Below are 24,702 nucleotides of genomic sequence, written 5' to 3' on the forward strand. Positions count from 1 at the left end.
TGATGCACTGGCTGGGGGAGTAGTTAGTTGACTGCACGATTTCACAATGATTACACTCTTAATTCATACAACACAGTTTTATTTTAAAATTGTTTGCTACACATATAACACTGCTTGGCTTTAAGAAATACCACAAACATTAAGAACGCAATAATTACATATATCAGAAACAATGCTCCGATTGCACTTCCTTCCCAAACAATGCTATAAGAATTAGTATTAGAAAAACAACTACAATTACAACTAAAAGTTACATTTGAATCAATACTTTTATTTTCATGATATACTTACAATCCTAGAATTCCGAGAAGCCAAACACCTAGATACGGTTTCATTCCTCAGTAGTACAAATTAATGGGTTGGCCTCAGTAGTACGGTTCAATGGGCTCGCCTCAGCAATATGATTCAGTGGGCTGGCCTCAGCAGTGATAGGACTAAGTCCCCTTCTTTCGTTCCCTTTCGGGCACTCTGCAGCTTCAGCGTGAACTAAGAGATTCGTGTTCACGGAGAGGGTGGTTCAAGTGATCAGTCTGATCCGGCCTACACTTGTGATTCTTCCTTCGTTGTTCTGCAAGTGAAGTCATCTCCAAATTGGAAGAGTAGGTTACAGTTTTTACTGAGTGAGTTGCTGTCTGGGGCCTCTCCTACCCAAACCTGTCACTACTCCCAAATTTGGGCTCGGATCTTACTTTACAGTTGTTTTTTGCTTGGTAATTAGTTTCTTTTGTTGATCATTTTAATTACTTTGGGGAACTTCCATACCACTGCAAGTGACCTTTTCTTTCCAATTTTTTTTCAAAGGCCCTAGGGGTTGATCTCTCGGAATTCGGGATATTTGCTTAAGGGTCATTTTTAGGTTCTCTTTGTTAAAGGCCTCTAATGATAAAATTCAAGAGTTAAGACTTTGAGCAAAGTCAGGACCTTCCGCACATAGACCAAAACAATGGCCTACATAAGAAGATGAATCTTGTCTTCTTCCTAAACTGACTAATGGGCATCTATTACAAACATTCAAACTATTTCATTCAATATGACATTTATTAGTTAGGGAAAAACATTATAAAGCTTCTTCATTTTTACTCGTATCTTAAGATGCTTTGGCTTCACAAAGTACAGGTATGTAAGAGAGAGTGCTCATGTGTACTTTATTTTTTTTTTTTTGTCCAAAAAGCTATTCACACTATTCTGTGAATCAGTTCATATTGTCCTGTAGTATTATGCTCCCTGTAATGTTCTAATCGTCTGATGCATTTACTTCAGCAGACTGTTTTTCGTTAATAGCTAAAACATATTACAGGGATTAACATTTAGAGCCTGAAAGCTCTGGGTCATCAGGGCCATCCTTTTTGGCAAGCTAGCCACACATTAGCTCCACTCTAATCCCCCCCTTGCCTGATCTGCCACTGTGATCTCTGCTCCTTGCCCTGCCACCGTGCTGCCTCCTCCCTTCCTGTGTCGTTTCCAGTACTCATGCTGCAGGCTGGCAACCCGTACTCTAGGCTGCGTTGGTCATGGAAAACAAGCAACTATTATATCTCAGGCAGGATTTGAAATTCATAGGCTCACCCTCTTACCCACTGTCAACTTGACTGCGAGACAATTTTCTCACTTCCCCTGTTTCTCCCAACTTTTCCCCACTGTCTTTCAGTATTACTCCTGCAAAGCCCCACAAATGTGAAGGCCCGCAGCCACAGAAATGTCTCCTGTGCCTTGTGCCAGCAGAGGGAGGTTTCAGCCATTCTTTGCAGCTGGTCTGAGAAGCTTTAATGGCGAAACTCTTCTGGACTGTTTTAGAAATAAATGCTTTAGACCTATGTGGACACTGACCTTTTTAGCTTACTAAGTACTGCTTTTATTATTATTTTTTTTTACAGAGCTATTATCTCCAGGTGTGAAAAGTAAGATTTTTAAAGGCCAAAGAACCTACCGGCTCTTTGCAGGTATTAAGCCGTTTGTCTTGTCATCCCCAAAATATTGCATTACAAATAGGAATACAGGTTGTGTAAACTTTGGACTGTCTTCTGAATTGGATTACATCTTACGTGGACGTTAAGTTCCAGCACAGAGTGCCATATATAGATTGCTAAATATTTCTGTTGTGTGATCACTTGACACACTGTTTAAACTTCTGTCTAAAGTGATATATAATTGCACTTCTGTAGAAGATCCGCCCTGTAGACTGTTTGTTAGGCATTTGTTACTATGAAAGAATCCAGACAGAAAACCTGAGATTAAGATGTATATAGATAACTGACTACTGTGTTTTAGTAAAGGTCCTATTCAGTTTTCTCTCATTTTTATTAATTTAAGTATCAGTGCTTCTGTATGTATTTGTGGTCTGTTTTTTGTTGTTTAAGCAATGGGGTGATGCAAATTGTAAGATATAGCTGTTGACTAATTGTCACTGGTAACATGCAGCTTCGCTAGTAAATAAATCTTACATGGCCAGAAGCATATCTACAATTTGAACAAAGCTGTGCATAGCATATTTCATACATACAGGGCAACTTCTGAAAAGTCTTCTAAAATGTGGCTTTGATGTTGATTCCATTGTGTTATTTTGAATGCTCCCATATCAAAGTATAAATCCAGTGCCTAGTATGTTGTTTTTATTTTTTGACTATATTGCGAGTTCTGGGAAAAGTTGTATTCATTAACAAGCACAATAAAGATGTTCTTTTCTGCTTGTGCTGTTAAATGCGTATTACTTTAAAAAAAATAGGCCATTTAATTGTAAATTTCTTCAGTAATAAGGATTGGAAGAAGTTTTAAATATTCAGAAGGAGCATTTTAATGTTAAACAAGATTTGCACCTGCCTATTTGTATTGGCGTTAGACGGGTGGCTGGGGGCTGGAGCTTCTCACTAAGTCACCTGTTCTGTTCCATTTCTAGTGGCCTTATGTAATTTTAGGACTTGGATCTAGTTCTAGGACTAATTGGGTTGGGGGGAGGGGGAGGCATTGTACCTCTCGCAGCACAGAGCAAGAAATACTTCAGCAAAACAAATCTGTCACCTCTAGGGTGCAGAGCATGAGTTGAAACGGTACCTTTCATCGCTGTAAAATGGTGTGCGACATTTCTGGGAAGGCAAACAAAACTCTGGCTTGCATCCGTAGATACTTCTCAGGTAAATCCCAGGATGTCATCCTCCCACTGTACTCGGCCTTGGTGAGGGCACAGATGGAGTACTGCATCCAATTCTGGGCTCCACAATTCAAGAAGGATGTGGAGAAGCTTGAGAGAGTGCAGAGGAGAGCCATGTGCATGATCAGAGGGCAAGAGAAACAGGCCTTATGATGAGAGGCTGCAAGCCATGGGACTCTTCAGCTTGGAAAAGCGCAGACTTGGGGAGGGGGGGGGAACTGGTGGCAGCTTATAAGTATGCCAGGTGTGTGCGTCAGGATCTGAGGGAACATCTGTTCACCAGAGCACCCCAAGGAAAAACTTGGGTCATAAAATCCTCCGTGACCATTTTAGGTTGGTCACAAGGAAAAATTTCTTTACTGTCTGAGCCCGTAAGGCCTGGAATAGACTCCCTCCAGAAGTGGTGCAGGCACCTACTCTGGACTCTTTAAAGAAACGTTTGGATGCTTATCTTGCTGGGATCCTTCGACCCCAGCTGACTTCCTGCCCCTGGGGCAGGGGGCTGGACTCGCTGACCTTGCAAGGTCCCTTCCAGCCCTAATGTCTATGAATTTCAGTCCGCAGCGTTGCCTTTCCAGCACTTTTCATGCGAGCAGTGTTAACTAACGAGATTAATTTTTACATAGTAAAATATGCTGTTTTAGAATTAAATCATTTCTTTATAAAAATATCACCAGAGATTTTTCTGCTGAAGGACAGCAATATATACCCTTGTATCTCAGGAAAATTTGTGATAGTATCCATTTTAAGAACTTTTGAAATACACCCACGTTTAAACGCAGTAGGCAAAGCCTAGCTGGTTTGCCTCACTTGAAGTATACTAACATATATTTGCCCTCATAGAAGTGCAAACCAAGTCACTACTTAAGGTGGAGTTTTCTTCAGAAAGAGTTGACCATAAAAATGGCTCTCTTTATATTCAGGAATGCACTTTAATGACACAAAGTGCATACATTTTTACTTTCTTTTTTTTTTAACACTGCAGAGCCCATCACAGTTTATAGAATGAACAGAGTTCTGTTTCCTTTTGAACATTATTATAATTGCATGCTAATATTCAGACACTTGCATCTGTGCGACTTCAGTAAAGAATCAGGGCACCAGTGCTTTGTGAGAACAAAATGGCTTGCTATAGGTTGTGCACGGAGAACTTGACCTGCTTCTTAGAACACTTGGTGCACATGAGCATAATATCAGAAGGAAGACAGTGTGGCACCGTGTTCAAATTGCTGGAGTGGCAGTTAACAGACCAGAGCTGTGCCCTGAGCACGTTTGATAAGGAAACTATTGAGAACTGAAACGTGAAACTTCCACAGAGCTCTTTTTATAGGAATAGTCTTCAGGTTAGAACTGGACTTAAAGCAAAACCAAAAATGGTTTCTTTTCATAGTGTCGTTATTATGTTTATATGAGAGAAATGTTTTGAACAGAGCGTTCTGGCTTTGCAGTGTTGCATGATGTCCTCTCTTTGTACGTAAAGACTGGAGGTTTTATGATAAGATACGGAGGAAGGTTGACTTAGTATTTGGTATTGAACCAGCTCAATGACTCAGAAAGTTTGTGTGTCAGTCAATACTTGCATTCAGACATGGATTTTCTAGTGGGAAGTTAAATCCTGAATTCTTTGTTTTGCAGTTGTGTATCATCATGGAAACAGTGCAACTGGTGGCCATTACACTACAGACGTCTTCCAAATTGGTCTTAATGGCTGGTTACGCATTGATGACCAGGCTGTTAAAGTGATAAATCAGTACCAGGTGGTGAAGCCGTCTGCTGAACGCACAGCCTACCTCCTGTACTATCGCCGAGTTGACCTGCTGTGAAACTTCCCTCTCTATGCTGCGTGTGCAAGATACCTGCTTTGTAGAACGCCAACTATCACTAACTTTTTTCCTCCTGTAAATGCTCTTTTGAGTGAATCCTTTTTTTTCCCCTTGCAACTATGGGATAAAGTGAAAAAGGAAACTACCTTGGGGTTTGTGCACAACATAGCTTGTGTGTTGACGTTTGACTTTATAGAATGAAGTCATTTGGTTGAAAGACTCAGTCTCGTGAATCTCACAAAATAATGAATTAAGGCTGAATCCTAAGATGATAAAAGGGGATTTGAATTCGATTCCCACCTTCTAATTGCGTAGTAGAAGAAAACCCTGCACCAGCAACAAAACTTGTAGATTTCTGTGAAAATAAGTTTTATCTTTACTTAAAGCACCCTTTGCTTCCCCAATAGTTTTTGATAAATGGTAACATATGAGCCAGGGAGTATCAGGAGGAAATGGTCCTGTGTGCTTCAAAACAATGTATAAAAGTACCAAATGCAGAGTTGCTGGTTCCTAATAGGAAAACACATTTTAATAATTGTGCGATGAAACTGCTTAAGTACACATTGCAGATCAAATATTTGGAGTTAAGATGTTAGTCTATATAGATGGGTGATTGTAACTTTATTGCTATTAAGAGATTTCAAACTGCATTTATGCTTCTGTGTACATGAGATTTAAAAAAAATGGGCAAAATAATGAAGATATTTCTTTAAGTCTGCTTTGTTTAATTTTGCTGTCTGCTCTCCTATAATGTTGAGTTCCTAATTGTACACAGTTTAGTGATATCTAGGAGTATAAAGTTGTCGCCCATCAATAAAAGTCACAAAGTTGGTTTAAAGCTGTGTGCACGTTTCCTTGACCATGAGCATAAATTTCAACTTTGGGAACTCCAGTCTAAAATTATACGTTATGGTGGCTTGGAAAACGCTATGCAGCACTCACGCACTGTGACATTTGGCACTATGCAGAGTATAGTTGCGGGAAATTGTTTTTCTATCCTGCAAAATGTTGAAGATTCAAACGTTTTTCCTGTTCCACATGGAGGTGAAATTGACTTTTAGCAGGTTTTTGTGGAGAAATCCTTTTTACCCCAAAACAGCCAGTAGCCTTGTGGCTAAGAGCAGTTCTCCAGGACGTGGAAGACCCAGGTCCAGGTCCTGGTCTGCAGGAGTGACAGCGGGGACTGGATCTCTTGGTTTCAGATGTTCCATTGTGTGTAAATATTCACTTGATCAAAAAGCAGCTGGTTGTGTAGCCGTGTGATAGATCACTGGCCTGGTATGGTAGATCTACCTTCAAGTCCCTGGTGTTGTTCAGGTAGCTTAGAAACTCAAACCTAGTTCTTCCATATGCCTGGTGAATGCTTAAACTCGGTTCCAGAGCAGATGCATTTTTGGTTTGCAGATGCGTCTCTCTCTGATTTTGGCCAGAAAATTTCTATTAAACTTTGTCAACAAAATAAGGGGGTGGAGGGAGATGAAAAAGGTCCTGTCTGGCTCTGAAGCTTGTAAGCCCTATTTTGAGACTTCAGTGCTGCCTCTTTCCTCCTGGGGGTTATGACACACAGTGACATGATGGTGACAGAAGCACAGTTAAAATCCAGTTAGAAGCATTGATTTTTTTTTTTTTTTTTAAGGTAGCATCAGACCAATTCTATCAAAGCATTAAAAAGAAAGAAAGAAAAGCTTTATTTTTTTTCTGCCTTGTTTTTGAAAGGGAAGTAACTGCATTTTATTTATAAACCTTAGACACTTGCATTCCAATAAATTCCCAGGACACTCTTACTTTCTCTGAGATAGGTAGGGCTGCTGGTCTCAATCCCATTTTCTGTGCTGCCTGCTGTCTTTGGAAAGATCTCTCTACATGAACATGCAAGAAGATTCTCTTCCCTTTGAATCTGTCTACATGTTGAGAGCTTAGTCCTTAACATGAGATCTGGTGTTTTTGTGGTAGCTTATGAGTTTTCTCAATAAAAGAGCAATAATTAAATGGCAGCTTGACTTTATGAAGGATGCCCTCAGCATCTGCTTCAGAGGCAGCGTAGGAGTAGTTAATTACAGTTGCATCATTCAGAATATCTCCTAGGGCCCGATCCAAAGGAGCGCATAATTTTTTTTCACTGATAGCTATTAGGCTCTGAGATCTATGTGGGCACTTGGAGAGGAGCATTAAAATTTCAAATTTCAGCTTTAAGAACTGTTAATGCTTGCTGAGTCGATAGAGCTGTGATTTGAGATTTCAGCTGAGAGAATTGATCTCGAGTCGGAGAGGAGGTTGAAAAGAACGCAGTCCCGTGGATCTCCAGCAATACTGTATCTTTTTTTACGTAAAATAAAAGTTTCAGCTACTAAATGTTTCCTTCATTAGCTGCAGGTGTTTTACAAATCACTCGTTAGTCAAATGATTCAGTGTCATTAGAAGAGAATCTTATTTTAGATTATATAAAAGCAAGTTATGTCTATCCTATATCATTTGCCACAATAGTAGGGATGCGAGCCAATATGTTCGCCCTACCTGAAGGTTTGCATTTGGCTGGTCTGCACTTTGCATCTTGAGCTGTCAGTTATTGCTGTGTGTTGTTTCTTTGGTAGTGGGTATCTCCTGAAGCCAGAAATGGGGGTGTCTTCTGATCTTCATATACACCATGTGCATGATGAGTGCTTTGGATGCAAGTTAACATGTGAATATTCATTTGAGTTCATCCCTAAATTCCAGCAAAGGTTTGTCAAAATTGAAACGTGTGGTGAAGACAGTTTGTTTTCATAGACATTCCACCAGAAACTGAGTCATTTTCTATCAAAAACTTGCATTTTTTTTCCTCCTTGAACAGCTTGTGTTATTGCTGGAGTGCCCAGGCTCCTGCCTCCTTGCTAGGTAGATTGCCACAGAGCTTGGAGCTATTGGAGAGCCTGCTTGATGGGTTTGCTGCTTCAGTTTGCCATTAGGTAGACTTCTGGAGCTGGAGTGACAAGAGCTGGGCAAAGGATAGCAATTGTTTAAATTTTTATAATTTAGTAATTGCTGCAAATCAGAATGAAGCCAAATCTTGCAACCTCTCTGTGACATCAAATAATTGTCCTTTACCTTGCTATAATGCTTATTATTAAAGTCCCAATTTATTACAACTAACATCTAGGTTCGTCAAACCAGTATTACATTTGCACAGTGGTAGAGATGATTGTGCAAAAGAATGTTACAACGAGGGGCAAGAGACCGAAGTATTTAATCTCTGCTCCTAACAGCCGCAAGTGGTGGTCTTATCTAGGTAGCCGTGGCTCTAGGGCCTGGACTTGTAGCGACGCAGTTGTACACGGTCACCTCCCATTTAGCCACCTGCAAGGCTTGCAAACGTGTCTAATATTGAACATCTCCAGTTATCCAAACTACCAAACACTCCAGAAACCGTTACTGAGATTGGCATGTTTTGTTGTAGCTACAGGCAAACAAATGGTTTTATGCGTTTCATTGTTAATGGAATAGGCCAGAGCGGACAACATGAGCAAATTATGTACAACAGTGCACCAGCTATCCTAGAAGTCTTGGCCTTGCATGTTTGTGGCATGGCTACAGCCAGAATTAGATCACAACCTCCGTGCTCATAGCTATTGAGGAAAACAGTGGTAACTGTCAAACACTTCTGAACATCTGGTCTCTCAGCCGCAAGTCCTGAGATTCCATGCAGCCGTTCCATTTTATATGCATCTTTGAGTTATAAAAACATGTTGGCTATTAAAAAAAAAAAAAAAATGATGCCATGTGCGTCCTTGTAAATTGTCAGCATTCTTATGACTTCATTCGTTTCTAGAGCCAATGCCCTAATCACTTTGTTTTTAAAATAAATCATAGGCTTTGTAACCGCTTTCTACCGTTCCATCCCCCCCCAACCTCAAATTTAGAGAAAGTAGCACAACATCAATATAAATACGGCCTAATGGATTTTAATTTGTTGTGCTTTATAAAACAGAACTTGTGTGTACCTACTTTGGAAAATGCTCAAGTTTACACATTTCATAGACATTAGGGGCTGGAAGGGACCTTGTGAGGTCGAGTCCAGTCCCTCTGCCAGAGGCAGGAAGTCTGCAGGGATCAGATGATCCCAGCAAGATAAAAACATCCAAACCTAGCGTCCAAAGTGCTTGCACCATCCCTTTGGGGACTCTGTTCCAGACCTTGGATGCTCGGACTGTAAAGAAGTTTTTCCTTGTATAGAGTCTGAATTGGCCTAGAAATTTGTGCCTATTAGGCCTAGTTATCCCTTGGGGAGCGCTGGTGAACAGCTGTTCTCCTGGATCCTGATGCACCCCCTTATATACTTCTGGGCAGCCCCTGAGCCTTCTCTTCGCCAGGCTGAAGAATCCCATGTACCTCAGGCTCTCCTCGCAAGGCTTGCTCTCTTGGGCCTTTGATCGTGCGACTGGCTCTCCTGTGGACTCTCTCGAGCTTATCCACATCCCTCCTGAAGTGGGGGACCCAAATCTGGACTCAGTACTCCAGCTGCAGCCTCACTAAGGCTGAGTAAAGCGGCAGGATGATGTCCCTATTTTTTCTCGAGATGCATCAGTGGATGCACACCAGAGTTTGGTTTGCTCTGCCGGCCGTGGCATCGCACTGGGGGCTTGTTCATCTTGTGGTCAATCAAGACACCCAAGTCCCTTTTGGTTGCGGTGCTAGCAAACGTAGCACCATCAAGTCTATAAGTATGATGCTGGGGTTTTTTTTTTTTCCCCCCAAGGTGAAGTACCCTGCATTTCTCTATGCTGAAGGCCATCGGGTTTAGGTTCACCCACTTGGCAAATGTGTCCAGGTTGGCCTGTATCCCCAGCCTGTCGTCCAGCGTGACCGCCTTCCCACATAGTTTAGTGTCATCCGCAAACTTTGCCAGTCTGCATTTAATGCCTGAATCCAGGTCATTAATGAAGATACTGAGTACCGGCCCAAGCACTGAGCCCTGGGGGACTCCGCTGGTAACCTTGCATGTGGCCCCATCGATTTGTTCCCATCAACTAGTACCCTTTGGGTCCAACCCCAGAGCCAGTTCCCTGGCCATTGGACCATGAGATGATCGAACCCGCAGTTCCACAGCTTGGTTGTGGGGACATCACGGGAGACCAAGTCAGAGGCCTTGAAGTCCAGATAAATTGTGTCAACCTCGTCTCCCTTGTCCAGGCAATGTGTCACCTGGTCATAGAAGGAGATGAAGTTGGTCAGGCAAGACCTTCCAGTAATAAAACCATGTTGGCTGGCATTCAGTAGCCTTCCATTAGCCTGTTCCAGATGGATCCCTTGATTTTTCTCCAAGATCTTTCCAGGGATGGACATCAGACTGATAAGTTTGCAATTCCCTGGATCTTCTTTCTTCCCTTTCTTGAAGATTGGGACAACATTGGCTCTTTTCCAGTACATCACCCAAGCGCCACAAGCCTTCAAATATCTTGGCCATAGGGCATGCTATGATGTCTGCCAGCTCTTTTAAGACTCTTGGGTGTAATCCATCCAGCCTGCAGACTTATGGATATATATTTTATATATTTTGGGCTGCATTGCCTAAGGTGCGTTGGGAAAAGCCTTGTTTTTGGAGAAATGCCTAGTTACTGAAGCATCTTTATAGTCAGTGCACAGTGCTTCAATAACCGCAGAAATGTTTTTAAATGGATAAGCATTAAATATGTGTTTCTGGTATTCACTCCATATCTACACTGAGTTATGCAATAGCATTCCTGGTAACCTGCGCTTATTTGAACTTGGAGAACCCAAACTTCGGAGCAATTGGCTTTGAAAAAAAACAACCAAACACTTGGTTGCTTTTATTCAGAGCTATTTATTACCTGGTTTTGTGACCCGCGCTTCTCAGTCAGTGTGGCTGACGAGATAAATGACATTTGTGGCTTCACCTATAGCATTTCTTTTTCTCTTTTTGAAAAAACAATGCAATCATGACTCTGCTTTCTAACGGGTTAAGAAACGGAGGATTTATTGCTAATCGTGAGTTTCCAAATCTGCACAGGAAATCAGCAAATGTCCAGCTCTGCATGCTGCTGCTTAACGAGTTAACTGTAAAGTGCTGTGATTTGGATGTCAGTGTTTGTTCATCAGTAGAAACTGCGAGCAGTGTTGCTTAAGATCTTTTTGGGAAGCAGCAGATGCATTGCGGCCAATGCACTTCTGAGCGAGGGCCTGGTGGGATGAAAGCCGTGGCCCTTGGCTAATATACAGTTAACAAGAGCCAATAGGATGGGTCTTTCTTAAATGGAAGCTGTTTGTCAACCTTTTCCTGCGTGTAACAGATATTAGAATTGGCTTGTCCAGGTCTTGACACCCCAGATGGGCTACTTGATGCAAAGGTGCGATAAAGCAACCAACCTTAAGTGTTGAGAGATTATCTCCAAAGGAGCACAGTGCAATGCCCAATCTGGTCTCATCCCTATGGATCTTCTCTTTTCAAACACTGAAAATTTCACCTTTATGGTCTGCACGGGTGCAGTTAATTGAAAATCCACGGGTTTAAACAAACCTGTATCTATCCCTAAGCTGCAGGCGTAGATGTGTGGGGCAAATGTTACCTTCGCTTTGGTGTTTCTATGCTGTTTGCTAACAAATCAAGATGATTTAAAACAAGACTGGTGAACTAATATTTTGACTAAACAAACCCTGGGCAGTTCTTTTAATAGGGATCTGGGGAGACTTGCACATTGTGGGCCACTGTAATAGCAATCACTGGTGGCAGCTCCTTGGGAGAGCTGGTCATCTGTCCGCTTTGGACACCAGTGCACACTGGTATAAATGATTTGTGTCCTCCACACTGTAGGACTCTGGGTGTTAGTGCAAGACATGAAGGTTATATCTACCCTGCATCCCGATCGTGCTAGAGAGTACCGCAGCGGTGTGTGGTATGTCTGCTCCGTGTACCCTACACCCTGAAGGACGTAATATAGCTGTGCTTAATACAGTGCTGGGCAAGGCTGAAAGGTTAAGCCCACCCTTGAACCGGCTTGCTTTTTCTCTTGAGATGTGTGCACAGCAGGTGGGAGTTCCCTGTCTCCCCTTGGCCCAATCAAAAAAAAAATTGTATTTTAACTCGGTTGTTAAAAAAGCAGTAAAATAAGAATCTGGTATCGTTTGAGCAGAGTGTATGTGACTTTGTCTCGAGTGCAAAGAGTGTGCGATGTAGCATTGCCAAAGAGGAAATGGTTGACTTGCAAACACTGCTTTGCAAAAATGAACAGTCACTGTGCCTCTGCCTGTTAACCTTTTATTTTTTGTTGGAATAAAAGTGGAAGTTTGTCTGTAATCAAATGTTAATGTTCTTTTCTTTTTTTTCTTTTGAGTGCTGAGAGTGATTAATCTCTGACAAAAAAAACCCAACCCAAACAAGTGTTGCAATCTGCTTGTGTGAGATCCAAGTTCAGCTGGGATTCAACCGTATTAAATTTAATTTTTCACTAAGGATATTACACATGCAGTTATTGCTGAAAGCCCTTAATCATGTGCAAGGTGTTACTCAAGGAAGTTAGCAAAAGGCATGTGGCAATGTTCTGATATTAACACATAACCACAGGTTTAATTTTCTCCATGAACAAACTCGTTTTGTTTCTGAACAAAAAGGGTGCGCATGACCTTTGGGAGCTTGCTTTCTCTCTGCAGCAGATTGTCCAATGCGTCAGATTGAAGTGTTGTAATCATTTACTGGTCTTGAAACAGGTTTTCATCGTAGATGAGAGAAAGAGGCTCGAATGCTCATTTAAGGCCCAGATTTTCAAAAACAAAAACTCTATATTAAGGCAGCTAAAACCCATATTTGCACACTTTTGGTGGAAGCTGATCAGTGCAGGGCGAAGGGTCCTATTGGAGTAGCTATTCTAGTGAGTGAGTTTTCAAGAACACAAGTGTTTTGGGAACCTAAAATGGCTTTTAGAAAATCTGAAACCATTTTTGAAAATTCACTGCTTTCTGTAGTTAGTGAAAAAACTGTACCGTGAAAGCACTGAAGAAACATTCCAGGTCAAATGCCATGCTGGGAGCATGCATTTTGGTAATGCTGATTCTGCATTTCATTGCAGCATTGTGGTGGGAAGGGTATTTCCGCCCCGTCTCAGCTAATCCACTAAGGATCTTCTGCTGGTTGCCAAGGTCTGCTGTCAAATTTGCAATTTATCAGTTGTGAATTCATCCGTGCAAAATGTTTCAAGGCTCTGCCAGGAAATTATTGAAAGCAAAAATGCATAATGATTTGTATTTGTTGAGGCAGGCGGAGGGGGAGTCCGAATAGACTTAAACCTTCTCTTCAGAGTTCACAACACGGCATCACAGCCTCTTCCATTTCCTTGGGGCGGATGGCGAGCACGCTTCGTCTGAGTCTGCCCATTATCCTCATGAGGCCTTCCTGGGAAATCCAGAGTGCTGAAAGAGTGGTGATGGTGCGTCCAAGTGAGTCAATATTCCCCCAATGTTTCAATGGGATAATAACGATGAACATGTCACTGGAGCTGTGATGGTTGCTCTGGGAAAGAAAACACGATGGCCAAACCATTTCTGATCATTAAAAATTTCCTGGCACTTTTCTCCAGAGCAAGGCTCTGATGTTATGACCAGGTTGGTTCTCCTATTCCAGTTGCCAAACATCTGCAGTATCTATTCGATTTGGATGGTATCTGTTTCCTGGTTTTTAAATTCTTGCCACCTCGGCCTTTGCACGCTGTTGCCCATGTGGACCTTTATGGTGATAGTAAGAATAGGGTGCACAGCCCCTTGGTCCAAACCCTTGGGCTTTACCCCTCCATGTAATGGAGCCTCTATTATTTGCTGTTGGTGGGAAAGGGCCTAAAGGGTACCACCGAGTAGTTCTGAGTCTCCCCGGTAGAGGGCAGTAATGACTCACGCACTGAATAATTGTACTTTTAGCCCTAAAAGTACTGCAGAACTTTCCTAACAGTTTCCTATTAGGAAACAATGGCTAAACAAAATGCTTGCCTTAAACTTACTGCATTTAGTTTGCTTAGCAGAACTCAAACCTGTATTTTTTTTAAAGTTAAGTTCATTATGTAACCCATTACTTATGGGTAACAGTGCAATTTATTTTGTGTTGCCTTCTATGGTGTAGGCAACTTCAGAAGGAACTTGTGGTGGGTGCTATGTGACCCATCTAGGAGTTGCAGCATTGTGACTGAATGGTGCCCTTTCTTTTCTGGGGAAGACTCGGGGACGACGGGGGCGGTCGCACCCTCTTCACCTCTTTTGTCTGCAAAATGGTGCTGGAGGTTGCACAAAAACAGGCTGTCTCAAAGCGTTTCCCCACTTCTGATTCTAGCTGCAACCAGGAAGGGTGAAGACTTGCAAGAATTCACTGAGGTTTCTGAAGTTATTCAAATGAGACCTTTTGAAGTATATTTATGATCAGAAGCAGCTATAAAACCATTCTACTGCTTCTTTTACAAACCCCAAATTTCACTTCTCTCAGTACTGCGGAGTTGGTAGGACTCTAGCGTCTTCAACGTGTTAACCGATTGGAAAATGTGCCGAGTGCAGAAAAGCTAAAAGTGGTCATTCTTTTTTTTTAGCCAAGAGAAAGTTAAGGGGTAATGTGATTGCAGTCTATAAGCACCGAAGCAGGCAATAGGAATTTGATGATAAATCTTAGTTCTAGCAGACAGAGGTAAAACAAGATAAGGCTGAAAGCTGAAATGGGACAAATTAGAGACCAAGCAGCAATTTTCAGCAGTGAGTGTAATCAGTTGTAGGAACAACTTCCAGTGGGTTGGATGCGACCTGCTGTTATGTAAACCAGACCAAATACTTATTCTAAGAGATGCTCTCCTTCAACCAGAGCAGTTGGACCTGACACAAATAGAGGCAGGGAACCCCGCTAGGCTGCATGATGCATGGCTCCGACTATACGGTCACAATGGGTTTCTAGACCTTTAAGCAGAATTCATAACTATAGGTCCAAATCCCATCCTTAGTTCCAGTATTTAGGCATGGTGAAGCGGGGTAAAATTCTGCCCACACCTGAGACGAAGAACCTTGTTGGATGTGGATTCTTCAGTTTTACTTCCTAGCACCTCCAAATCTGGGTTATAGACTCAACCAATGGAGTGCAGTGTGATCTGAGTCCAGGTTATGTCTGCAGTGCCCTCTTTTTACTTGTAAGCTGACCAGGAGTGAGAGAGCGTGAACAAGAGGCTTCACATTGCCAAATGTTAGGTTTAGCTTCGGCCAGAGATACATACTGGTACTCATGGATCTCAGCCAAGTGTTTAGTCTTCAGTACAGCAGTATCCTACGTTGGATGAAGCTGTTGGGCTGCATGGTTGAGTTTGAGAGGGTTGTTAGGAAGGGTGGACACATCTTCCACAGGACAGGCAGAAATGCAGTTTGTGGCTGCTCTGATCCACTGCATCATTCCTTACTTAATGGCCCAAGAAGAGACGCAACCGGAGGGTGCAGCAGGGAGAGCGCCACAGCAACACGTGTGTACACGTCCTACACATCCATGAATGCTGCAGCATGATGCTTAGCTCAGATGCACGGGGCACAGCCTGGCCACCAGCTCATCTGCTACAACCTCAATGGGCAGATAAATCTAGGGGCAGGAAATTGCACGTTGTGTGTGTGTGTGTATCTATCTATCTATAGACATAGAGATATATAGATACAGATATATATAGACATCTATATATAGAGTGTGTGTGTGTGTGTATCTATAGACAGATATATAGAGAGTGCGTGTGTGTGTGTGTGTATCTATAGACAGATATATAGATATATATATAGACATCTATATATAGAGTGTGTGTATATGTGTGTATATATTCATATATGCACATACTATATATACTTTACTGTATATACTCTATATTAAGCATACGCACACACACATACACACACTATATAGATATCTATATGTAGTATATATAGATATCTATATATAGTGTGTGTGTACATACACAGACACAGGAACACACTATATATAGATATCTATATATAGAGTGTGTGTGGGTGAATCCATACACCCACACACACTATATATACTTTATATATACACACACACACACACACACTATATATATACTTTATCTATCTGTATATATACTATATATTAAGCATATATTAAAAACATCTATATATACTTTATCTCTGTGTGCATGTGTATTTTATCTATCTGTATATATACTATAGATTAAGCATATATTAAAAAAATGCACATATATATATATGCTTAATATAATAACTTAAGGGGCCTGTGCTTAATATTTGGGAGGGGTTAACGTGTATTGAAGGCTCAGATCAAGTGTAGTATCATGGAGAAGCAGGGCTGAAAGGGACCTCCAGAGGCCATCCAGTCCAACCCCCCAAAATGATACAAGCTGCCTAGTGAAGACATACTGCCTTCGTTGGTTATTTGTATGGTTCTTAGCACTAGGAATCCTGATTTGTTACTGGGACTCCGTAGTTATTATAATGGAAATAAGACAGAGTGGCTATCCCTGGTTTGAACTGATAATCCATCTCCTTGCCCTATCCACGTGACCCTGCTGTGCCAGCTAATATTTGAATCAAATGGAGGGTAATTCTATTAGTGTCTAAAATCAAGACGTGCTGTCTGCACATTGAATTAAAATGCTGAAACCTGTCTTTAGCTCTGTTCCCTGCTTGCTACATAAAAAGGTTTCTCTTATAATCTATGTTGGCATATTCAGTCCCTTCGTGTGGCTTTCACCACATATGAACTCGAGAAGTTATAATCAAGTTGGTAATAACTATGAGGTGAACTGGTTAAAAGTAATTTCTGATTGTTTTGGCACGGGCTGAATGTAGGACCTGGAACAGCTGAATCAAGACAAAATGAAGCGAGTCATTTTTATTCACCAACACCCAACACAATCACTCTTGCCCTGGAGTGAGTAACAGCGTAGCGGAAGGGCTGTATTGTAATGCAGAATTCCAGGTTTGAGGAATATTAAGTAAAATATGAAAAATAAAATATTAAGTAGAATGACTGACGTTATTTCTGGCCTCCTTTTTTTTTTAGCTGCAGACCTGTCACGTTTAATAAGAGCAAAGGAAGTGCTTTGAGTAATTCAAACTCTTGGGAAGAATCACACTCATGAAACCTATTGAAGTCCAGTAAGTTGCCACCTTTCTCTGCTCCCTCTCACTGACCCTGTGTCAAAAGGCAAAGTGGATCTGACACGTGTGTGTGTGTGTGAGTACATGGACTTCAGTGCTCTTCTACCATTGACTTCAATGAGCTTTCACCAAGGATGCATTTAATCTGATGTAGCTGTATTCATCCAACCTTCCCCCTACAGTGAAATAGTTTTAGAAGGATTTAGGTGATACGGTGATCTATCTGGGACTGAAGTTGGCCCAGAGGACACGAGCCACGATTTCAGTGGCCTCACCTGAGTCAGCCTTGTCCACAGCATCTGGATTTGTACAATGCCATTAACGGTGTAGAAATGAATCCCTTAAAGCATCAGCAATGTAGAGGGAGTTGGCCTGAATCACCTTAAAGGGATCATTTCAAGCAGGAATGTGTGAGAACTGCAAAAGATCAGGTTCCCCCTGGGTCTGGAAATCATTTGAATGCCGTTCGTGGTGTTTGAATGAACTAATACAACTTTCTCATAATACCCATAGAGCGCACGTTTTTTGAGACATGACTCAGTGCACCCGAGCTGTGTGCGGTTTGCACCACTTATGAGACTACCATTCAGTAATGGTAACATTTTGGGACGGTCGTGTCTCAGGATTTGGATGATTCACAGTGACTGTCACTGTAGGGAGGGCATTAAAGAGGTCAGCAGGCCTGGTGCCGGTGAGCTGATAAAAGGGCTATTCTGCAGGCATAACCAATGCAGCAGTCCTGAAAGAACTGATAGAGCAAGAAAAATAATTTGGGAAAGATGCAGACCTATGAACTCAAAGTGACCGGTCACTCGTGTGCCAATGTAGCTTCTATATTGTTTTTATATGGCCCTTACCCATGCTAGCACCTGAGCATTTTCAACCAGCCTGGGATTTTCAAAGGTATCAAAGGGACTTAAGTCTTCCAGCCCCACTGAATATTGATAAGCAATCTAGATCTGTTGGCCCTGCCTGAGCATACCATGTACTATCTATTTTCATGTGCAAGTCCTGTGCAAACTAATAGACATGTAATGCAAATACAGACGGCAGGATCAGCCTGACACAATGGCAGACGTACCATGACCTGCAGCTTCGATCTTCCTTAGAAGACAGAGTGTTTTATGGCAAGCTTGTCCCAAAGAACATGGTTAATGAAACTTCAGGGAGGATTTGATTTATTTTAAAAAGCTGTGCAGTTTGGAAACCATGCCCAAGGATTTCTGTAATGCCTACGACGAAGAGCCACAGATGTCCAGCTCTGAACAGAGAGAGGTTCTTCCAAAAAAAATAATAAAATTAACATGGGGAAATGGTGAAAAAGAAAGAATGGATAAGCAGAGATATCGGTTCAGATCACTATTTGACAGGCATGTATTTGTCTGATGTTGGGAAGCTATAGGGTAAAACTGGGTAAAAGTAAAGACCTTATTCATCATTTATGCTGATGACATTTCTACAACGCCACAAGACAAGTGCGGTGCTGATTTGCAACCATTTGCACGCCCCGTTACACCGAGTGTGTTTCGTTCTTGTACGCAGCGAAGACTGGATTGTCTCCTGCTCGAAGGAATAAGCATCTCATCTTCTTGCAGCTTAAAAGAATGACTTCATGCTCTTCCAAGGACTTGGCGTAGGAAAATGCACAGCCTGTTTGCCAAGGCTTGAGCTGCTTCTCCTTTGGGTGGATTTGTGGTTGTACTGGTGTGCACACAACCTCGCTCCCCTCGCCTTTGATCATGAATGCCCTTTCATAACGAAGGAGCTAACTACCTAAGGCGCTCCATTCAACCAGTGAATTGTGATGCATTAGATTCACTCTTCTTAACACTGGCTTTTATTTAAGGAAAAAAATTTTTAAAAAGCCTTTCAGGTTCCCTTCTGCCCTAGCCACTTCCTTTTACCTTGCTTCAACAATTTGTGAACAGTTGCCGGCAACCAAAAGTGGCTGCGAACACAATACTGCGGTGTCGTGACTAGCCAAGCTCTGAAAGAGGTAAATGTGGCTTAGTGATCCTCAACAAGGGTGGTACAGCACCCTGCGCTGCCTGGAGATCCTATCAAGGGTGCCGGGCTCTTGCTAGTCTGCTCAGGGTGCAAACCTGATTCACGTGATAAACCCAGAGGTTTCAAATGGGAATCCCAGGTGTTAAAATATCCCACCCTGAGTTTTGCAACAGATGAACTGCTGTTATAGTTTGGAGTCAAAAAAGGAGAGGAGGCCAAGGCTGGCATTTTCCCTGCATCTAAGAGGTTGGAAGTGACTGGGTTCGAAGAGCGGGTTGGGGCGGCAGGCTGGGAAGGACATGGGTGTGAAGCAGGGGGTCCTGCAGAGTCAGTCTGTAAGGGCAAGAGCTGCAAACTGGGCTGTCTGCAAATGCCCCAGCTCCCCCTTTGTGCCTGGGTGGTGGAAGGAGCTGTGGTGAGCATGGACTCCCCAGTGCTCTGCCAGCTCGAGCCCCATCCTCGGCCTGTCCCAGGGGAGGGCAGCTGTGCCTGCTTCTGCCTGCCCCCACCTGAGAAGCAGCTGCCCCTGCTGATCTCCACCCACCCCCAAGTCCTCCTAGCCCTGGGGGGCTTGCAGAGCAAGCTGCAGTGGGTGGAGGTGGCACAGGGCCCTGCAAAAATCCTGTGCCCCCGATGAGTGTGTGTGTGTGGGTGGGGGGGAAACCAGCTGCCTCCCCTCCTGGCAAGGCTTCCCCTGCATCCCCAGTCTGGTCCCCTTTGCATCTCAGTCCAAGCCTTGCCTTTGACCCTCCTCTCCCGGGAGCTGCTTGCAGGCTCGGATGCTTCAGCTGCAGGCTGGCGCCCAAACTCCCTTGGCAGCTGGCACAAGGGGCTTTGTGCACTCCTCCTGCAGCCTCCCAGCACCTTAGGCTGTGCCGAGGACTTGGTGCCTGATCATTTGGTTGCAATTATTCCCTCCCCCCCTGCTCCTTTCCCCCCCTGTCTCCTCCCCCAGCCCCCTCCCCTTGCACCCTCCCCCACTTTGGGGTATTATATTACGGCGTGAAGCAGCCCTGGATCCACAGTGCCTCTTGCCCACAGCCCGGGAGCGCTGCCTCTCTCTTGCTGCTGCTCAAGAATAATTTTTTTTTCCTTTCCTTCTCGTTTCATCAGCAAAGAAGCAGCGGCTGCCAAGAGCTCTCTGCCTTGCTTGGCTGAAGGGTATAAATACCCTGTGGGGAGCTCCACGGGGATCAGTAGCAGCTGCTGAGACCAGAGCATTCATTGCCTCCACTGGGTCCTTTGCTGATCCTCTCTCTAGCTTTGAGAGATCTTCCCCCATCTCCTCCCCAGGCAGGAGCCACAACTTCTCGGGGACTCACAGAGGTAAGTGGAGGGTTGTGTGTGTGGTTGGCAGTGTGTGCCCCAGCCCCAGCTCAGTGTTGTGTTGCTCAGACATCACTGAATAACCTCTCTGTGGCTCACACTAGTGATGCTCCAGGTATAAATAGCTCGTGCAGGCTTAGCAGCTGCCCTAACCCTGCCATGGATCTGGGTGGTATAATAGAGGGCTAGAAACCCACCAGCAAGTTGTCCACCTCTTAGCACCTACTGGAGGCTGTAGCAATTGCTCACTGTTGATTGGTCATTTGTTGAAGCATCTAACCAATCATGTAGTCATCCTTTTACACTTTTTTTAATATACAGGTAACCAACTGGATGAATTTGGCAGCACCCTGGGGTCCTAGCACAGTTAGGAGGTGTTTCTTAGCATGGTTTGGGGTAGCAAACTTTTCCAGTATTGCAGTTTGGGGGGTAGCAAGTTTTTCCAGTATTGCACTGGAGTGGGTACTATACTATACTATACTATACTATACTATACTATACTAATGTAGAATCACAGAAGACGAGGGTTGGAAGGGACCTCAGGAGGTCACAGCTGGTCCAGCTTTTCCAGTATGGCACTGGAGTGGGTACTATACTATACTATACTATACTATACTATACTATACTATACTATACTATAGAATCAAAGATGAGGGTTGGAAAGGACTTCAGGAGTTCACATCTGGTCCAGTGGTTGTCACCCTTTTTTTGTACCAGGACCTATTTGTAAACATTGATGGTCAGTCCTGACCCACCCTGCAGTGTGCGGGGCAGGGGGTGGGTGTGTGGGGCAGGGGGTGGCCCCGAGCAGCCCCTTGCAGACTGGAGCTCTGCCGTCCTATACGGGGAAAACCACTGTTTCCCACATTTGTCTCCTTTAAAGGAGAAACCATTTCTGAAGTTTGCTGATCCATTTTAAAAGTGTGTTTGCAAACTTGTCATATATTCTTGTGACCCACGGGTTGAGAAATGCTGATCTAGTCCAGCCCCCTGTGCAAAGCAGGACCACCCCCAAGTAGATCATCCCAAAGCTTTGTCTAGGTAGGTGTTCAAAACCTAGAAGGATAGAGACTCCACAACCTCTCTGGGTAACCTGTTTCAGTGTTTTTCTACCCTTCTAGTGAGACTGGTTTTCTTAATATCTAACCTCAACTTCCTTTGCTGCAACTTGAGACATTGCTCCTTGTTCTGTCATCATATCAGCATAGAATAATGCATGGTGATGATGATGATATATCCAGAAGTTTACTCCAGGAATTTGCAGGTGGGGAGGTTTCATGTTGGGTTGTACAGATGCTCTGAGTTGCAGGATTTGTAATTTCACTTGGTATTTTCCTTTTTGGAAAGGGAAACCTCCGCACCTTTCTAAGCCTTAAATATGCCCGTGTTGGTTAAAATTGACAGCCAAGGCTATATACCCAGAATATGCAGCAAGTGCAATGCTGGAATCCATCTGTGAGGATTAACAGCTCTGGTGGGCTGGTTTTGAAGTTGTGCTAAGTTAAGGCTTGAATTTCAATTACTGCACTGCCTGCTTTGCATAATATAGCAACACGTGTAATGTAATGTGGATGTATATCATCATGCATAAGCAACCCATTCTAATCCGATAATTTAACTCGTGAACTTGTGGTTGATAGACATCAAGTATTCTGCTCTGGAGAGGGCATCTTTTCCACCCAGAAAGACTGTGTGCCTTGAGTGGTAGGTTCTCAGCTCTCAGTGAAATCAGAAGACTTGCATTAGTGGAGGAAATAGCTTTCTATAAATAAGCTTTTCAAAGCCCATTTGAATTTGACCTCCTCAGATCTCAGGAAAAATAATGACTTTCCTTTGTCTCCAGTTATAATATATTTTGCATGAGAAGCCTTCATGTCTGGACATTCGGGAGTCAGTTTCTGCCGACTCACTGCTTTCTGATCTGTTCCAGATGTGAGCATGGCATTGATACCATTAGCCTTGATGCATTTCAAACAAGGCCCCAGGAACGCTTCCCTGAGCCCCCTCAAACAAAAGCAAAGTGTATTCAGCTGCCTATCCAGTGGGAACGTCTTGCAAAAGTGTCGAGGTCCTTTCAAAGCAGCCTTCATTATAAAGGTTTTCCCAATGGGGGAGCTGGCACTGTGTGCAGCCTGGAGAGCATCTGGAGCTCCAGTTCTGCAGGGCACCGAGGCTGGCGAGATCATATGCACGGGGTCTTGGTGCTTAGCTGAGCTGGGGCTCGGTGAAAAGGAGCTTCATTTGGGGGAAGTTAAGGTCCAACTGCGGGCTTGATTCTCCGCTCTTTGCCCGCTCTGTTCCTTACTGGCATCGATAGGATTTCTGGGTATGCCAGGGGGGCTTTGGCCATAATCCAGCCACTGTTGGTGACGAGAAACGAGATAAGTTGAATCATATTGCCTAGCCCAAAGCTCTATGTTTGCAACTAGCTTGTACCAGATCTAAAACAACTTCCATCCGTGGGAATTGTAAGGCGTGAAGTACTTCCCAGGCTGTTCACAGTAGAAGGATGCCTCTTTTGGACAGTCAGTGCTGTGTCCTATTCGAGTCCAGGTGACATCTGGGAGCATGAAGTCTCGAGGTTGCAGTGTGAGCCTCAGGGGAGTTCAGTTGAAATCTTAGCTGCTTCTCCTATTATTTCATGCCAGTTTTCACGCCTGTCATTTCAAGCCACAGACGAAGGAGGCCTACTGACCTTCTCCTAATATTTCATGCCATACAGAGAGGTGTGGTCAGCTGGGCAAAAGCTCAGGGCCAGAAGTCTCCAAGCACCTCACAATAAGCCAGGGGCCTGCATGGTGAAAATGGGCCATTGACTGTGTGTGCGCCTTGAATTTTTGGGTATCCAGCTGAAGACAATGGAGGCCTGATGTTTTGGCGATGCCAAGCACCCCCTGTTCTCCACAAACCAGACCCCAAGGCATCCTAAATCAGGGAATTTGGGGGATGTATGGTCCCCTAGCCCCTTGCTTTTGGTCACCCCATTTATAAAATGGCAACAGCAGCGCTCATCATGTGTGCATCCTCTGTTTCCGCTCATCCGAGTGTGCCCGCCTTAGGTGGGTGGATAGGTGGGACGTTCACTTTGTTCCTTTACATAAGTAGGGTGGGCCAGAGAGGAGTCCCACTGAAGGGGTGCCAAGACTCACCCCTTTTTTAAATGAGATGAATGCTTCTATGGATGGGCATTCACAAAGAATGCAATGAGTAGTATTTATCAAGACCCCCCCCCCCCCACCTCTATAAGGGAAGGAGTGGAGCGGGGAGTAGAATCGAATACCCCATCCACCGACTTTAAAAGCAAGACTATTTTAAAGAGGTTCGACTGGGAGAAAGGGGAGAATGCTCTCAATTCATAAGCAAGATGCAGGAGAGGACGTCTTCAGAAATAATGAGCCATCTGTTACCCGGTATGGACAAGCTGCTGAAAAAAGCCTGGAGTGAAGTAGCCAAGGCTGCTGAAGACTTGACATGTTGACTCCACGGCATAGTAACAGGCTGGGGATGTCTCTCCGCTGACAAATGTTACAGCTGATTTTTAGGCTCTGCTCCTTCTGTAACTTCACTGTTTGTTTCCAGCGTGCGGTAGACTGGGCCCCTATTTAGAGAAGGGAGCGATTCCAGCTGCAGCATGTGTTAGCTGTCTGTGTCTGCCCACCATACCTAAGGAGCGGGCAGCCTTTAAAAGTGCTCATAATAAATGGTCGCCTTGTCAATGCCCGTGGCACTGCCTCTATTTATAAATGCTTAGAGAAGTGTCTGAAAGTATGAATTGTTCCCTGAACTGGGTCAGACAGTCTACGAAAGTAACAGCTCAGCTTTCTTTTCACCTCCCCTCTCACCCTCCCTTAGCCAGTGAAGTCCGTTTTAGGCTCTTACTTTCTGGAGGGACTCGCCAGCAAACAATGCTGAGAAAAAGAGGAGGTTAAGACAATATTTGTCCCTCGGCAGCTGCGAGCCGTGACTTTGAGACTAGCAAGGTCGCACTTTGCTGCTATCCGGCCACTAAGGCACTGAATAGGGAAGATGCTTGTGTGGTACAGTTGCCCTTTAAAGCAAGGCTATGTACTCAGTGAAGTCATTCAAAGGCAGGCACTTCCTTTTCATGAGCTTATTAAATGAAATTCCTTCCTAGCTTAATCGAAATGCAGGCCAAGTGCTTAGCGTTCTGCTTTGGAAGTTGGGTTGTCGATTATGCATTTATATTTGCAGTAGTGCTGAGATGCCTCCATGGGGGATCTAGGCAATGCGCTCGGCGCTGCACACAGGGGCAAGGAC

General features: G+C 43.7%; 2 protein-coding genes across 3 annotated transcripts in view; both read left to right on the forward strand.

Moving 5' to 3' along the window:
- USP10 (ubiquitin specific peptidase 10) overlaps positions 1 to 5,806 on the forward strand; it is a 58,900-nt gene extending 53,094 nt beyond the window's left edge. The window contains exons 13-14 of one of the 2 annotated variants that reach the window (XM_059713905.1): positions 1,875 to 1,940; positions 4,781 to 5,806. In XM_059713905.1, coding sequence (XP_059569888.1) covers positions 1,875 to 1,940; positions 4,781 to 4,968 — 254 coding nt within the window. In that variant the 3' untranslated portion in view covers positions 4,969 to 5,806. The remainder of the gene's footprint in view (positions 1 to 1,874; positions 1,941 to 4,780) is intronic. The other variant, XM_059713906.1, reaches the window with a different exon arrangement.
- A 14,305-nt stretch (positions 5,807 to 20,111) lies between these two features.
- Positions 20,112 to 24,702, forward strand: part of CRISPLD2 (cysteine rich secretory protein LCCL domain containing 2) — a 37,625-nt gene continuing 33,034 nt past the window's right edge. Inside the window, exon 1 of the mRNA XM_006263385.4 lies at positions 20,112 to 20,424. The gene's annotated coding sequence lies outside the window, so the exon portion shown is untranslated. The remainder of the gene's footprint in view (positions 20,425 to 24,702) is intronic.

Source organism: Alligator mississippiensis, chromosome 10, assembly GCF_030867095.1.
Source record: "Alligator mississippiensis isolate rAllMis1 chromosome 10, rAllMis1, whole genome shotgun sequence".
Taxonomy (NCBI): domain Eukaryota; kingdom Metazoa; phylum Chordata; order Crocodylia; family Alligatoridae; genus Alligator; species Alligator mississippiensis.